The sequence below is a fragment of the Eucyclogobius newberryi genome, unplaced genomic scaffold (assembly GCF_026437365.1).
Source record: "Eucyclogobius newberryi isolate DKJ021-1_F unplaced genomic scaffold, fEucNew1.0.hap1 SCAF_6, whole genome shotgun sequence".
Classification (NCBI taxonomy): Eukaryota; Metazoa; Chordata; class Actinopteri; order Gobiiformes; family Gobiidae; genus Eucyclogobius; species Eucyclogobius newberryi.
Genome location: NW_027316278.1, coordinates 30557322 through 30572718, shown reverse-complemented (window position 1 = coordinate 30572718; position 15397 = coordinate 30557322). Strand labels below are relative to the sequence as shown.

At 41.1% G+C, this 15397-nt stretch overlaps 1 protein-coding gene across 4 annotated transcripts in view; it reads left to right on the top strand.

The window, feature by feature from the left end:
* The window catches only part of grid2 (glutamate receptor, ionotropic, delta 2), a 788159-nt gene that overhangs the window by 614479 nt on the left and 158283 nt on the right, over positions 1–15397 (top strand). For all 4 annotated transcript variants that reach the window (XM_072433310.1, XM_072433308.1, XM_072433309.1 and 1 more), the window contains exon 12: positions 1854–1992. In XM_072433310.1, the coding sequence (XP_072289411.1) occupies positions 1854–1992 (139 nt within the window). The remainder of the gene's footprint in view (positions 1–1853; positions 1993–15397) is intronic.

The window sequence follows — 15397 nt, the reverse complement described above, 5'->3', positions numbered from 1 at the left end:
AAGCTTTGTGTTTTTGAATTAAAGGTCTGACTTGTCACTGCTTCATGAAGTGTTGAGCCTCAGAAAGACAGTAAAGGTTTTGGTTGGATACATGTGTATATAAAAATAAAACAGGCGAATAGGTCGGGTGGTTTCAAAATTGAGCAGTCAAAATTCAGATATTTGTCGTTAATATTGTAATGTTAATAAGGACTATCCATGACATTATTCAACGACATGGATGACTTTCGGAATATGAACGAATGCTATGTTCAACCTGCAGATTCCCTGAATTATTGCTTATTTACCTGTATTTTTTTTTTAAAATAGTGGCTCACAGTTATGATTATTATATAAAAATTCTGAACGTAAAACCCAGAATGTTTTGACGAGGGAACAATACCACGTTATAATGCTCAACGTCGCATATTGCACCTTTGACCATGTGAAAAGGTTGCGAGGGCGTTTCTCGACAATACTTCCATAAAGCGCTTTTGCGAAAATCTCACACATACCATGAAGAAGAGAGTAGTGCTGTGTAGCATCTGAGCTCTGTGTCACCAGCCTTTGCACAGCCGGTAAAACTTACATGAACGCTATAGAAAACCATGAAAATTATTCCAAATTTAATTAAAATCATACGCTAAGGAATATATAGAGAATGCCTGATGGCAAGATGTGGAGAATATAACAGCGTAGCATGGCGCAAGAGCCTCCCGATAAAGAGAATATAGGATTACGTGGGTGTCACATACATTATTGAGCCGAGCAGAGGGGTGGGGGTCCGTGTATCAGTGATCCCCAAGTACAAGGATGAATGAGCCTAATTTCTAAGCGTCTCCAATAAAGGGAGAGAGAGGAAGAGCTCGCAGGCTGCAAATCAATCATTACTTTGTTTGCAGCTTTGCGTTTGTGTGTGAGGAGGCATATGCGGACGAGGCGTGCATAGCAAAACGGGAATGAAACTGCACGGCTGGCACTAGGAGCTGCCTGCAAGTGTGTGGGGGGATATATATCGTCGCCGGTAAGAGTATGAATATAAAAAAGGTACAGGTATAACTACTATGGCTGTGAGCAGAATGGGAAAACCAAGTTTGCTCATTTATGCTCCCAAACAGGAAATAAGCACGCTTTTTTTTTTTTAAACGTCACAGTTGTTTTTCAATTTTGGCCAAAAGCTGAGACGGTGGACGTGGCATTAAAAGGGTTTATTACCAGACAAAAATAACAGGGTTTATGTTCAAAGATGGACATGTTAAAGGGGCTGCACCTCATTTTTTGCATGTAATAAATCGTACATATGTTTATTGTAAATGTATCTACTCAGGTGAAAATCAGACCACAGCATTTCTCTGCATCTAATTATAGAGCCTTTTATTCTCTGCGAAACCAAAGAAAGACACAAGCTAATATATGATTATACCAGTAATTGTCTTGTATTGTTTTTTATCATACTTTATACATTCTCCAGGCTGTGGGGGTCCGCACCAGAAAAGGTCTGAGAAGCTCTACCATAGGGACACAAAAATCACACACCAAACGTTATAATCTTGTAATTATTATTTTTTATTGTAACGTACTGAAGGATTTGTTGAAAAAGTTGGCGAATTTTGAAGTTCTATGCACTGGTGAACTGTTAGCTGCCCCGTTGTAGACACCTCTTGAAATTGAGAAACCGGTTATATCTAAACCAGTGAAGAAAATGGCTGTTGGAATTGTCTTTTGAACGTGAGAGATGATTTTGAACTGTGACTAAGAGCGTATGACATATTATGAAACTGTCAATATCTCGAACCATTATTCGAGCCCTCGCCTAGTCCTTTTTATCCGTCATATTTCCTGTGTTTTCACTCCTGCCGTGTTCCTCTTTGCAGGAGGAGAAGTGCCCTACACCACTCTGGCCACCCGCATGATGATGGGCGTGTGGTGGATGTTTGCTCTGATCGTCATCTCCTCGTACACGGCCAACCTGGCAGCCTTCCTCACCATCTCCAGGATCGAGAACTCCATACAGTAAGCTCATTACGCAGACGCGGCGCTGTCGGGGATAATTGGTGCTCTTTTTCCGCGCCAGCTCACCTTTCGGCACGGCGGGCCGGGAGGCAGATAGCGCTGAACATTTGCATTACGATCCGCTGTGGTTTGTTTTGTACGATCTGGATATTCTCAAACGAGCTCGTCTCCGAAGGGAAAGGGAAATTCACTCACGATCACTCGTTAGTTTTCTCAATGTTGTATTTTGATTTGTGAATGTGTGAGTAGTGCAACTGAGTCTTTTTCTACAATGGAACACTCTTAGACGAATGAGGGTTTGAAGTTTAAACCGACCTAATTCTGTATCGTTCTGCAGAAAATGTCTCCCCTTATCTCCGCCCACTGTCCTGCATTTAATTGTGATTATATGAAAAAAATATATATATATTAATAATAAATACTAAAGTCTGCCTCCTGGTCATACAAAACAATACAAATTATATGTAAAAATAAAAACTACTACTCTGCAACAAAAAACTACTATATGCTGCTTACTATAGTGACATTTCAAAAAGATCTGCAGTTTTGAGCAGGAAGTTGATGAACCTATTTCTATTACTGAGCCGTTTTTAAAATCAATATTGCATTTTTCTGCATATGTTATAGTTTAATACCAAATAATTGAGACTATTTGAGAATTATACTGATTAAGGAAATGTATTTTGACTCAATCAAACATTCAAAAATAACCAGATGTTATCAGGGGCCAAGCGGAGGTGACTGATGGTGACTGAGGCTAGAGCAGCAGAAGAAGAAAAGAGGGCAGAGGAAGTGCATTTATATACTTTTGTGACTGGTTGAAGGGGCAAAATACACGACGAGTGACAGGATCTAATAAACTAAATCCAGGAATATTATCGCTGTTACACTTAAGCTTTTAATTCCTGTTCCGTCTTAGTGAAATTAACAAACACGCATAAGCAATAATACAATGAGCCTATGTAACGATAGCAATTTTGATAGCCAATGTGGGCATATGGTGCTTCAATATGTCGATGGGACCACTACTGCTAACCGTGGACGCATTTGGCATCAGAAAATGTGCTGTCGTTTTACGGTGAGGTGCTGGAAACGCCGAATGCAACCTGCTCTTTGTTGTCGAGGACGCGATGGTCCATTTTCACCTTTTCCTTTTTCCACACGATCGCGTAGACTGATTGTTCCTCCCGCACGCTCTTCTTATCCATCCACACGATATTACGTTTGCCCGGTGCGTTCCTGGTGGCGGTCGGAAGCGCTCGTCTCTCATTGGACTAATCAGCGCGCCAAAACATCCGCCGTGCCTGCCAGCGCCGCACTTAATTGTGCTTAGCTACGGAATAAAAACAACATTTATTTCTCCCAGTCTCATTACTATGTGTCTGTTAATTTGTTTGTTGTGCTTCCTCTGTCTTTCCCCTCCTCGTTTTAGTCGTGAGCAGACATCCTGTTTCATTTTCTCACGACTTTTAGGTCCGTGCCTGCGTTACCCCCAGCAACTTCAAGTCCAATTTTGTAGAAAAGCCCATTATGTTTTTTGCTTGATCCCATTCTTTCTAAATTCCCTATTATTAACCAGTGCTTCTCGGCTTTTTTGCCTCATTCAGCACTGAAGTAATTGTGGATTTCCATAAATTTTAATGCATTATGGTTAATATGTTGACTCGTCCAGGATCATTAGTGGCATAATTATCACCAAAATGGCAGCCGGCGCGGGGCCCGGGGCGTGCGTCACGGGCTGAGCAGTGACTGTGAACCCTCCCGTGGCAAAGCTTTCCGGAGTCGAGCGAGGCGAAGGCGGGAAAGTGGAGAGGAGAGCGGACGGGATACACGCGATAGTCTGATCATTAGCACTGTTGGCGCTTAATGAGTTTATTAACACAGTGCGGCGCAGGCTGTAAACGGAGGAGGTTTGGGGTTTGCATCGAGAGTGTACTGAATAAAAATGATTTGATCTCAAACGTACAACTTTTATGTTACGTAACTCACTCCAAGTTTATTCATCGTTTTGAGTGATTCACGCTCGTTTTTGTCATCGTTATTGTCTTTGGAAAATTCCCGCTCCCCTCCGTCCACTTGCTTTCTTTTAGTTATTATATTATGTAACCAACACAGTGGTGCATGTAGAATTCTGCGGCGTTGTGTTGCCTTTCCTGTGCAAATAATGAACAATCCACATTCTGCCACTGTGAGCTGCAGCTCTCCGTAGGCGTCAGCGCGTTTCGTAGCTCTTGTTCATCATTCAGACTACAAAAGAGAGAGTGTGTGATGTTACGCTTTGCTAACCGACCATCTTTTTTACCCGTAAGCTTTATTAGATAGGACAGTGCAGCATGACTTGGGGATGAGAGAGGGAAGGACACTCGGCAGCACATGGAACCTGACTAACAAGCTATCGACTCCCCCAGCGAAAGTGGCTAAAACTTGAAATTCACTCCATCTTCTAAATTCAGTTAGTCGTCGGTTACATTCGGTGACAGTGTGTTGCGTCTCATGGTCCAATACCTTTGTGCATGATTAGATCCAGTGCAGTGGTCAGCTGGGCGTCGGGTGAGTGGCACTTCTCCGAGCCGGGAGGTAATTTTATGCGTCGGGACAATCATCAAGCGTCTTGGAGCAGCTGGTGCACTGCTCTTTGGACCAGAGTCAGAAGTCACCAACCGCGTGCTCTTCTCCTTCTGAAATGTTTCGAGTTTACTCTTGTCCTCTGCTGGATGAGGATCCCAGATGGTAGCGCAATATTCAAAGGTGCTGCAGAGCGATTCACAGGCGATGGGGGGGGGGCGGGGCGGTCGGGGCAATGCTCCAGATTCAGACTGATGACACTTCTGTGACACTGCATTAACATGTGTCGAGTGTCGTGATACGCACGCCTTGCACACTTCACCTGATGTGTCAAGTGTGTGATGACGTTTAAAGTTAGAATCAACTCTGCTCTTTTTAGCAGGACATAAATGCAGCCATTTCTTTTATTAATTTGCTGTTTTGAATTGACCTAATGTAAAATGATGATCCACAAGTGTCAGATTAGAACTACCAGAAAAAAGCACAACTTGTCTTGATGATTGGACCTATAATATATATAGTTGAGTTTTGTATACATGACAATAGTACACAAAGGAATGTGTTTATAATGATAATACAACTGTACTTAATTGTACATAACTCCATACCAAAAGGCTTTATGGACATAAGGTTTGTTGCTACACCACAATGATATGCATGACCTTGTTATACAACTAGTTTAGTTAAACCTGTGTAAGCTTTTCTGCCTAATAATAGTCTATTTAATATTCTACCATTTGTTTAACCACTCTTTTTTTCTCAAGACGTTTTACTCTGCTAACAGAAGGGAGAAGGCAGAGATTCCAATTGTATTTCGTGAAAGCTGCTCATTATCAGCATTTCAACTGGGAGAGGCTTAAATGGACCAATGGGTGATGCTCAGTTTAATGGATAAACTTCATGTTAAATTAATACATACTCAAATATATTTCACATGACATCATTCATCCCCTGTCCACAAATAATGTTAGTGAGCCACGCTTGAAATGAGGCTGGGGCTGGGCATGTGGTCAAATTTCAATATATCCATATGTCTAACTGACGATGACAAGTCAATCCTACAGCTAATCCTCTGTCTGTAAAAACATGTGGAGTTTGGAGCAGAGTTTGGACTTAGAAGGAATAAATTGGGCATTTTGGGTGGTAAAATATCTCCTTCCGTTTCAGGACAACACAGGATTACTCAAACATGCAAGAATCAATCAAAACACAAATACTCCCTAAGCTTTGACTCACACAGTACTCCCTAACTTGGATTCTCGCCAAATAAATCATTTTACCTTAGTAGTAAATAATACCTATTGCTATTTTATGACCATTTTATTTTATTTGATGATATGTATGTTCAAATGCCCGAAACATAAGTGTAAAATGTGACATATTTGTTCGAATACCAATTCAATTTGATCTGAACAGGATGAAGCCGTGGTATACCGGAACATAATAGGAAATACAGTTTTCACGCTGTAATATTCAGCTTTCCCTTTTACATTATCGCATATAAAACACATTTGTAAGCGAACGATTGGAAGATAGAATTAGCTGGAGACGGCAAGTCATACACAGGCGCCAGTTTGAGCACACTCGCCTGTCTCGGGGAGCTGTCCTGGCACTTTTAAGTATTAATGCCCTTGTTTCATCCTGGAAATGAAATAACAAGCGAGCCTCTCTGGACTATTTCACGCTTGGATGTTTTTCCCTCAATTTCTCCGCGAATCCTTGAGGAAAACGCGAGCGGGCTAGTGCCAGGAGAGGAGCAGCGGGGGAGGGCGGGAGGGAGACGCAAACTGCATACTGCCAAATCAGTGAGCAGCTGCAGAGATAAGATGTCCAGACAATGGAGAGGGCAGAGGGGGGAGCAGGAGTCGGAGCAGAGCTGAAATGGAAGCAGCGTGACAATATCAGTACTGGGAAAAGGCTAGAAGTGGAGCCAGTTTTGCTAGTACTGAATGGTAGAGCTGCAACGGTTTGACATTATTACCGCGCAGACCGATATTTATTGCGATATTGTGGGACGGTTCATGGTATTATCGCCTGATAGCATTATTATCCCATTATTACCCATTGCCCCAGGTGTACATTATGGCACTTTATTATATTTTTTCATGGAGAATGTTCCAAAGTATAGATTTATCTTTCCATTTTTGTGGAATCATGCAGGCGACTTTCCACCACCAGAAAGTAACATACTGCTGCTTTAATTAAAGGTGCAATGCGTAGCTTTCTGGAAGAGGGTCAAACCACCTTTGTGTTTCTCAGAAGATTATTGATGTTATTGCTTTGCTGGAAATCCTGCATATGTTCAATTACAGGTGTTTCATATCTCAAACATACCTTGAAAAATCATCTTTAATATAAGTAGGACTTCTTATCCACCAGTGTTCGGTTGCATTACTTTTAAAAATAACTTGTTACTGCCCTGGAAAACTAACGTGTTAAGTTACCGCGCTACTGTGTTAAAAAGCAACGCATCAGAGCACTCTTGTCTTACAAATAATTAACCTGATGTGAGTCCTTAATTGATTTAGAACTTTCTCCTCTGATCACAAGGCTTTATAACACCACTGATGCAAAACGTAACACAGTAACATAATCATTAAAATATCACATAAACAAGCAAAATAAATGCGTTTGACTGAGCTTTATTTATATTTCATGTTGACAGATTACACAATACAATGTCATACAATAAGCACGTGTAGGTCTGTCCTCAAGCAATGAAAAACATTACTAAAACAAAATGAGTGAATTAGCAAGAGCAGCGATGCACAACAACAGAACGTGCTTGTTTTAGCACAGTAGTTTATTTAAATCAAACTCACCACATCGCTGTTAACCTACATTTAGTAACATAACAATGATTATAATGAAGGAGAAGTAGTTGTGCATCTTTGGCGTGAGGACAAGACTCACAGTCACTAGTGGCACAATGCGCATGCTCACCACACGCCAAGTACTAGATTACATGGCTGCCCAAAACCTACGCGTTATGTCCCTCTTCACTCTATATAGTAATGTATTAATGCCATACTGTGCAGCATTACAGACAAAGCATGAGCATTTCCATGGAGACAAGGGGACTTTTTTTTTCAATTCAGACTCAAAGATGTTCTTCACTCGGGGGTTCAAAAACTTTTTATAACTACTCTGATTGTTCAAACTGATCAAAGTAAGTCAGTTCTACCCAATTCCGGGGGAAATTGTGCAAGGATTGAATTGACGCCTCTTGAGAAGGAAGCTGAGGGAAAGATTGAGTTGGTTTGGTGGAAGGAAGTTTTGCCCAGCAGTGAATCGATCGAGATTTTTAGTTGAAAAAGCTAAGAATGCGGTAAGCAGTACACCGTGGATGTTCTACTCTGGTTTAGATTGTTAGTTCTAGCCTGCTGGGTACGGCATGCAGCGTCGGTGAACGATACACACCAAGAAACTGCTTCTAAAAATTGACAATTTATCAAACTCGGGTGAAGGAGAGAGGGATGTCCAAGCACTTCCTGTTCCACAGCGTGTCTCCACAGATGAATTTAATGCCATACAGTGGAACCTTCCAGTCAAAGCTCTTACAATACTTCAGAATTGTTAGGTATATAAGAAGTGCTACTCCGTCCTAAAGGTAGTTGAACAGTAGGGCAAGGAAAGGCAAGTTTATTTGTAGAGCACATTTCATGACACAAGGTGATTCTAAGTGCTTCACCCAGCAGGAAAAATGCATTCAACTCACAAAGAAATTACAGACCACATACACAGCATTCCAGACACTCTTTCTCATATTTATTTGACATTGCAGGTTACAGGTGTCTCCGGGATGGGCACATCACTTTTAGATTGATTCTTTCCCATATCAGCGCGCTATCTGCAAACTGTGCTGAGCGTATGTATCTTTTACCATGACTCTCTCGTCGACGCCTCCACCTTATGTGTGGCGCTTTGTATCTCGAACCCAATCTCGTCTGCCCCTCCCTAGATTTAGCTTTCCCTAAACTAACTGTCCCAGACAAATCCTGACCAAAGCTTTTAGTATCAAAACTCTTCCTCTTCCTGGTCTTTACAATAGACTTTGTGCCGAGCGACAACCTGACCAGCGAGTGTTCTGACCCACTCCCCAGGCTCCTGCTCTGGTGCTGCGCTTGGACACCAGCACAATGGGCTATTGTGTCCAGCAGAAGTATTTACATGTTCAATTTTAATCGTGTTTAAATAGTAATACATTTAAAGATGCTATTTTTAGGATACAATTTAAAGGTGCAGGATAATACCTCAAAATAGTCCCAGACCCGTATTTTAGTGTTTAAAATGCCAAAAATTGGTCACAGAATAGTCTGTCTGCCAGTTAACAATTAAATCACAAAACAGTTTAAGAAATAAAAGAGAAGAGTGCAAAGAAATATCCTTTCAGTCATATTACAAAACTGTTTTTAGCTTAGATTTGAACATTGTCAGAGTAGACTCCTGTCTCACATAATAACGTAATTTGACGTTTGTTGGACTTAAACTGGGCACGGTGCTCGGACCTGCCCTGTCACCGCACAGACAAAGCCTAATACAGTTACAAACGTCGATCATTACAAGATTTACTGCCACAATATAACGGCAACGGACAGCGAAACGGTCACTAAGCGTTACGACCACGTGAATGTATAAAACTGGGAGAGGGCTGTTACATTTTACGCTGGCCGAAACCACTTGTGGGTTTAATGCCTGCTCCAAACTCCACTGATATATGGCGTTCTCATTTCGACGTAAACATCTTACAGTATGTGAAGTGAAAGTGGACTGCCCTGCGCTGACCAGGGCTATGCATCATAATGACTTCTACATGTAATTGAGCTGTTTGCCCACACCTAAGTAGAACTATCAGTGAAAATTGGAATGGCGGAATAGAAACTGAAGGATTGGTTCGTGCACACAGCCTCCCCGTTGCCCTTGCCGCCGTTTTGTGATTTTGAATGTGCCTCCAAATTACTTGCACCACATCACCACATACAAGCTATTTCCCTCTTCCTATTAACTTCTGATATTACATTCTCCTCTAGCATGACGACGCGGCACGATTTCCGGCGTTCTCTGGGGCCCGTTACCTGCGCAAAAATAAGTTTTCCTAAATTAGCTAATGACAAAAAGGCTGATCTCTCCGAAGATTTCAATGACACACCGGTGTGCACCCTCTTTCCGGCTCCCAGCTCTTAATATTTGTCAGAGGATACATTCAGCTTGCGGTGCACTCCATTTGCCTGCTCATTGGGCTGCTTAGAAGGATATAATTGGTTGCAAAATGAGCTAGCATACGCACTGAGATTGGTAAAACACACACACATCAAAATGCTATAAGGGCGCAGCGAGAAGCTTCACCTCGGCCAAGTTTTCTTACTCCACTGATTCAATCAAGCTTCTGTAATGTTCCGTAAATTCCAGTATTCATCTTCAAAACTGGACTGGCTCCAAAATGAAATGGGCCACTCTATGGTCCTCGACCCATAAATAACGTTTATGAAAATCAACGCAGGGACACAAGAGTCATCATGGCAGCTAAAAACGCAAACATTGGCCAAACCTTTAGCTTTGAAAAATTAAATGCAGAGTTGGATATTGGTTAAAAAACATGGAATTATAGAAGGAAAAAGATAGACATAAAGTAATGGATGTGATTTAAAAAGGAATTGCATTGGGTTTCATCATCCGTTTGGGGCGAGATGTAATCACCGTTGAGCAGCCACAGCAAACACAATTTAAACAAGGAAAGTTCTGAACTGACATAGACAAATTAGAGAGATGTTTATTGAATAGATAAACCCATGTGATTTTACCCTGGCAGGCGGAGAAGTCAGGGATGCAGTATTTAGAGAGATTGGTGGATTTGTTAGGCGAAATGTGCTCACTCAAAGCAAATTGGAGACTAGACAGTGATGGAAAGACTGTTGAGGCTGATGATTCTGCTGCTGCGGGAGAGGAGCGTCTTGGCAATTAGCTGAAATGGCAAGAAGAACTGTTTACATCATTTAACCTGACAAAATCTGCTTAGATGGGTGAGTGAAGAAAATACAGCCAAACGACAAACCAGTAGAAGAAATATTGTTATCAAAATGAAAAGAAACAGATGATACAAAATTGATTTTTTTTGGGGTTTTAATCATGTTATAACATTATTATTAGTGTTTGGTTTGTTTCACGCTTTCTGACACCCAAAAACACACCATTCTGAATTAATTTGGATTAATTTTGAGATCTTCTGTGCTGTTTTTATGTCCATAAATCATCGCCAGACTAGGAGAGCTTGCATTTGATTTTCTCACCTATGTAATTCCCTCTGGAGGCATTAGATGGAGCCATACGTCAATTCCTGGTGTGGGAGTGTCATGAAGTCATTTTGTTTTTTGTAGGAACATTTTTTAGTACCAAAAGATGAGATGGTAAAGTAACAGTACTCAAGAGCATGTTTAAAGGCCAATAACAATAGAAAACCATGCATAATGTTGTCCCTTTAAGTTGAGGATTAAAACATGTAGCGTTGCCGTAAGAATGAAATACAATGTTTAATAAACCCTTTGTGAGAATAGAATAAAATGTCATTGTAACATTTGTCTGGAAAGTCTAGAATATATCTCAACATTTTCATCTCCCTGAGTTCATGGGGATGGACGTGATTGACAGGTGGATTAGCCAATCAGGCAAAACAAATCTGCTTACGAGGAGAATATATCACAGGGACTGAAAAACATGGCTGATTTCTGCAGAATCAATGAGCAAAGCACAACATGCTGTTAATCTGGGGCAAGAGAAGTTTGATTTTATTCTAAATGACAGATGACTAATGAACGTCTGTTTCACACTCGTCACAGAAAGAAACTAATCCAATTGCACCTTCTCTTGGAGTTTTACTCGAGGCGCGACAGAGAGAGTGTGACCAGACTGAAGAAGAGTATTCTGGATCCCAGGCAACAATAAAGAACCCTCACAACATTTATGTCAATTATTCAGTATTATGATGACTTGATTATCAGATTTTTGTCTGTGACTGTGTTCAAAGATTTATATTAAAGGTTTCTTTCATGGCAATTAGATGAGAGGTAAGAACACGAAGGAAATACAAGAGTCCTCTGGTTTGAAGTTTGGAAGAAAAAGCCAGGATCATCAGGACTAAAAACTGAACACAATAATGGCTTAACAAGGATTTAAGCGGGGCTGAATCACGACTAAACCAAATTGGGTGACATTAGGTTTCATTACCAAAGTTACTGTATTTTTATGGCTATACAAAGCTCCCGACTATAAACCGAATTACAAAGAAACCTTTTTTTACATACACGGGCCGCACCTGTCAATAAGCCGCAGGTGCCCATGTGGCAACGTGAGATATTTACATGCATTATGCGGTCTGCTGTGCCGCGGGGCTAATTGGATAATTTCTCAGTGAATATGAGTTGGATTGTAATAAAACACACAGCATGTTGAAGTTTAACAAATAGAAAACATATCACAGCTGTCCCTACTGTCCCCTCTGTCCCTACTGTCCCCTCTGTCCCTACTGTCCCCTCTGTCTCCTCTGTCGTTGGTGACTCTGTGTGAGCTGATTTACCTGAGTCTGTGTCTTCACATCTGGTTCATCTGCTCTTGAGCTTGAGCTTAGCGAGTGAGTGTTACGTTGTCACATGAGATATTCACACATAATTATGGTCCATGGCAGTGATGGACATGTTGTCTCTTGACTCGTGGGGCAGGTCGGGCAAAGAAAGTGTAATTTCAATGCGGCAGGTTCTAAACTGCAGACCCGTATATCCCATGTCCGCGCTCAGTGTGTCTTTGCGTTTCGCCGCGTCTAGATTCACTTCCTCCTTATACTAATTTATTCGTGAAGTATGAGTCTGATTGTAATAAAACCAACAGCGTTTTGAAGCTTAAAATACAGAGAACGCGACGTGTCCCTGGACAGTGACCACTGTCCACGGACATCTTCTTCTACAGTGTGTCAAACGCTTGCGCTTCCTGCTAGAATTCCCCCCGGTGGGAATTAGCCAGTAAAAATCTATAAATTAACTGCGTCTTTATATGGGCCGCAGGGTTAAAAGCATGGGGAAAAAAGTAGCGACTTAAAATCCAAAAGTTCGGTATATAATATTACGGTCTATCTATAATAATAAATATCCACTCATTGTAATAGCGCAAGCTTATCACGTACATTCTTAAGCTTGTTCTGGTTGTCCAGTATCATTTACAGCTTCCCTTTTATTCACTTAGATCTATGTTCTCTTTCATAACCAATTATAGCAACACAAGTCATTGCAAAAGTATTTTTTTCTACTCATTAAAATATCCTATGTTGAGCTGTTGCGTTCCCCAGGCAGTACATTTCCTCTCCTTTCGTCTGCATGCACCATTAAGCACCAAGCGGAGATTAAGAAGTGGGCAAAGCGTTCACTAAAGGGAGAATCCTGGTCAAAGGGCCACTGACAGTTTGTATCTTCAGGGGAGCGGTGGGGGGAGAAAATTACCAAGGCCGGAGATTAATTGAAGACAATAAAAGATTCATGTACGTGGCAAAGTTCATTAAAACCTTCAAAGAGGAATCGTTGATGTGGGGAATAAATCACAAAGGACAAGACTCTCTGCGCTATATTTCTACCTGAGAATGAGACAACGAGATGAATCGGAGACGGGCTGTGACATATGATGATAGAAATGGAACTGTGGTCTGAATCCTGGGAAGATCTGCAATGTCTGGTGATGGCGTCGAGTCGCTATCTAGTGCTTGTCCGTGTAATGCAGCTCTATTGTCAAACACAGACACATTCACTTCTCCCATAGACCCTGTGATCCGTCTATCCTTTAAGACTTAATTCCAATGGCATTTAAATCTGCTGTAATAGAATCATTGAAAACGCGTTATGGTCTGCTTTACTTTGCCTCCAGTCACCTCCATTCCAAAATGTTGGACAGATCGCAGGGACTATGGGAGAATGTGTCTGTGTTTGACAATAGAGCAGCGTTACACAGAGGAGCGCTGGATAGCGACTCGACGCCGTCACCGAAATGGCAGATCTTCCCTGGATTCAGACCACAAATTGTATATCTATCATCATATGGCACAGCCCTTCTTTGATTCATCTCTTTGCCTCATTCTCTTTAAGTCTCTGGTTGTGTTTAACATTTTGGAATGGAGGTGACTGGAGGCAAAATAAAGTAGACCATTAAATATTGTCAGTGATTCAATCACACTGGATTTAAATGCCATTGGATTTAAGTCTTAAAGGATGGAAAATTTGAGCTTTTCTGTTCTAGAAAATTAGATGCCAAAGGGAAGATCATGCACAACATTTGTCCTTCTATTTTATTCCCCAGAAAGTGAATTGTAAAAGAAGAACTTGTGACTAACGATGTTCCAATGGGTTTGTAAGAGCTGGGTTTGAGTTAGACATATGGGTAATTCTATTTTCTAGCTTCAGTATTATAATATATAAACAGTATTTTAGCCACTAGAACATTTACAAACTTTGATTGCAGGGGTCTCCAACCCTTTGCCTCCGTGAGCTACTTTCACTAGAACAAAACAACTGTGAGCTACTCATGTTCCGGAATATTTTATTTTGGCCGGAACAAACTGTCATTTCTCTTTCTGTCTGAACATTTATCTCATAATATAATTCAAACTAATATAATATTATATTAGTTTGAATTAGATGAAATGCCAATGGGGTGCACGGTGGCAAAGGCGGTTAGCGCTCTTGCCTCCCAAGAAGGAGATCATGTGTTCGATTCCCGGACCAGACCAACATCACATGATCTCTCTGGGTGGAGTTTGCATGTTCTCCTCGTGTTACCGTGGGTTCTCTCCGGGTTCTCCGGCTCCTCCCACCGTCCAAAGACATGCATGTGTTAGGTAAAATTGGTGACTCTAAATTGGCCCTAGTGAATGAATGTGAGCGTGAACTGTCTGTAATGTCTGTGTCTCTGTGTCGGCCCTGTGACAAGTTGGCCACTGTCCAGGGTGTACCCCGCCTAAGGCCCGAAGTCACTGGGATAGGCTCCAGTCACCCGCGACCCTGAAAGGGAACAAGCGGTAGAAAATGGATGGATGGATGGATAATATTATTACCGTGTATTTATATAGCGCTTTTGCACCTTCAACACACTAAAGGACAAGGTTCAACATTTGTTCATAGGCACCACAGGTGGGTCTGTGGGGTCTGAAGTGATTTACTCTATCCTGGTGAATTTTAGCAGGTCACTGCCCATTCACTCTGCTGCTTGATATGATTGTATTTTATTTTTAGTAAAAACATGCGGCTGCACGCATGGATGGCTGCAGGACACTGCGCCGTAACCAAGCTTGGCTAAAACAGCTCATTTGGAAATTCCTTTGCGAGCTACTCAAAATGGGAGCGATATGTTGGAGACCCCTGGTTTTACGCAGTAAAAATATACATACATAAATATACATTCATTGTAATAAAATCAAAATCAAAGACTCAGGCTGAACGTATATGTAAATGTTACAGCAATGCAATAAAGAGAATGATGGATTTGTAGGAAATTGATAATGATGAAGATGGTGATAAAGAGGAGAGGTTGAAGGGGCTGATGGTTAAATAAAATGGTTATATAACTATATATATATACACTGTATATATATATATATATATATATAACACAAGATAAATTAGGAAGAGAGTGCATTTTTATAGGATTGTCAAAAGTATTGATGAATACTAATTGATTTTAAAACTACAGTGTTGAAACTAGTTTACAAATGAACCTCATTTTACAACTGTATTACATGTAATTAATATCTGAACAAGCCAAGCATGAGCTGTGTATTTTCCCTACTATGTTTTATTTGAGTGAATTTGTC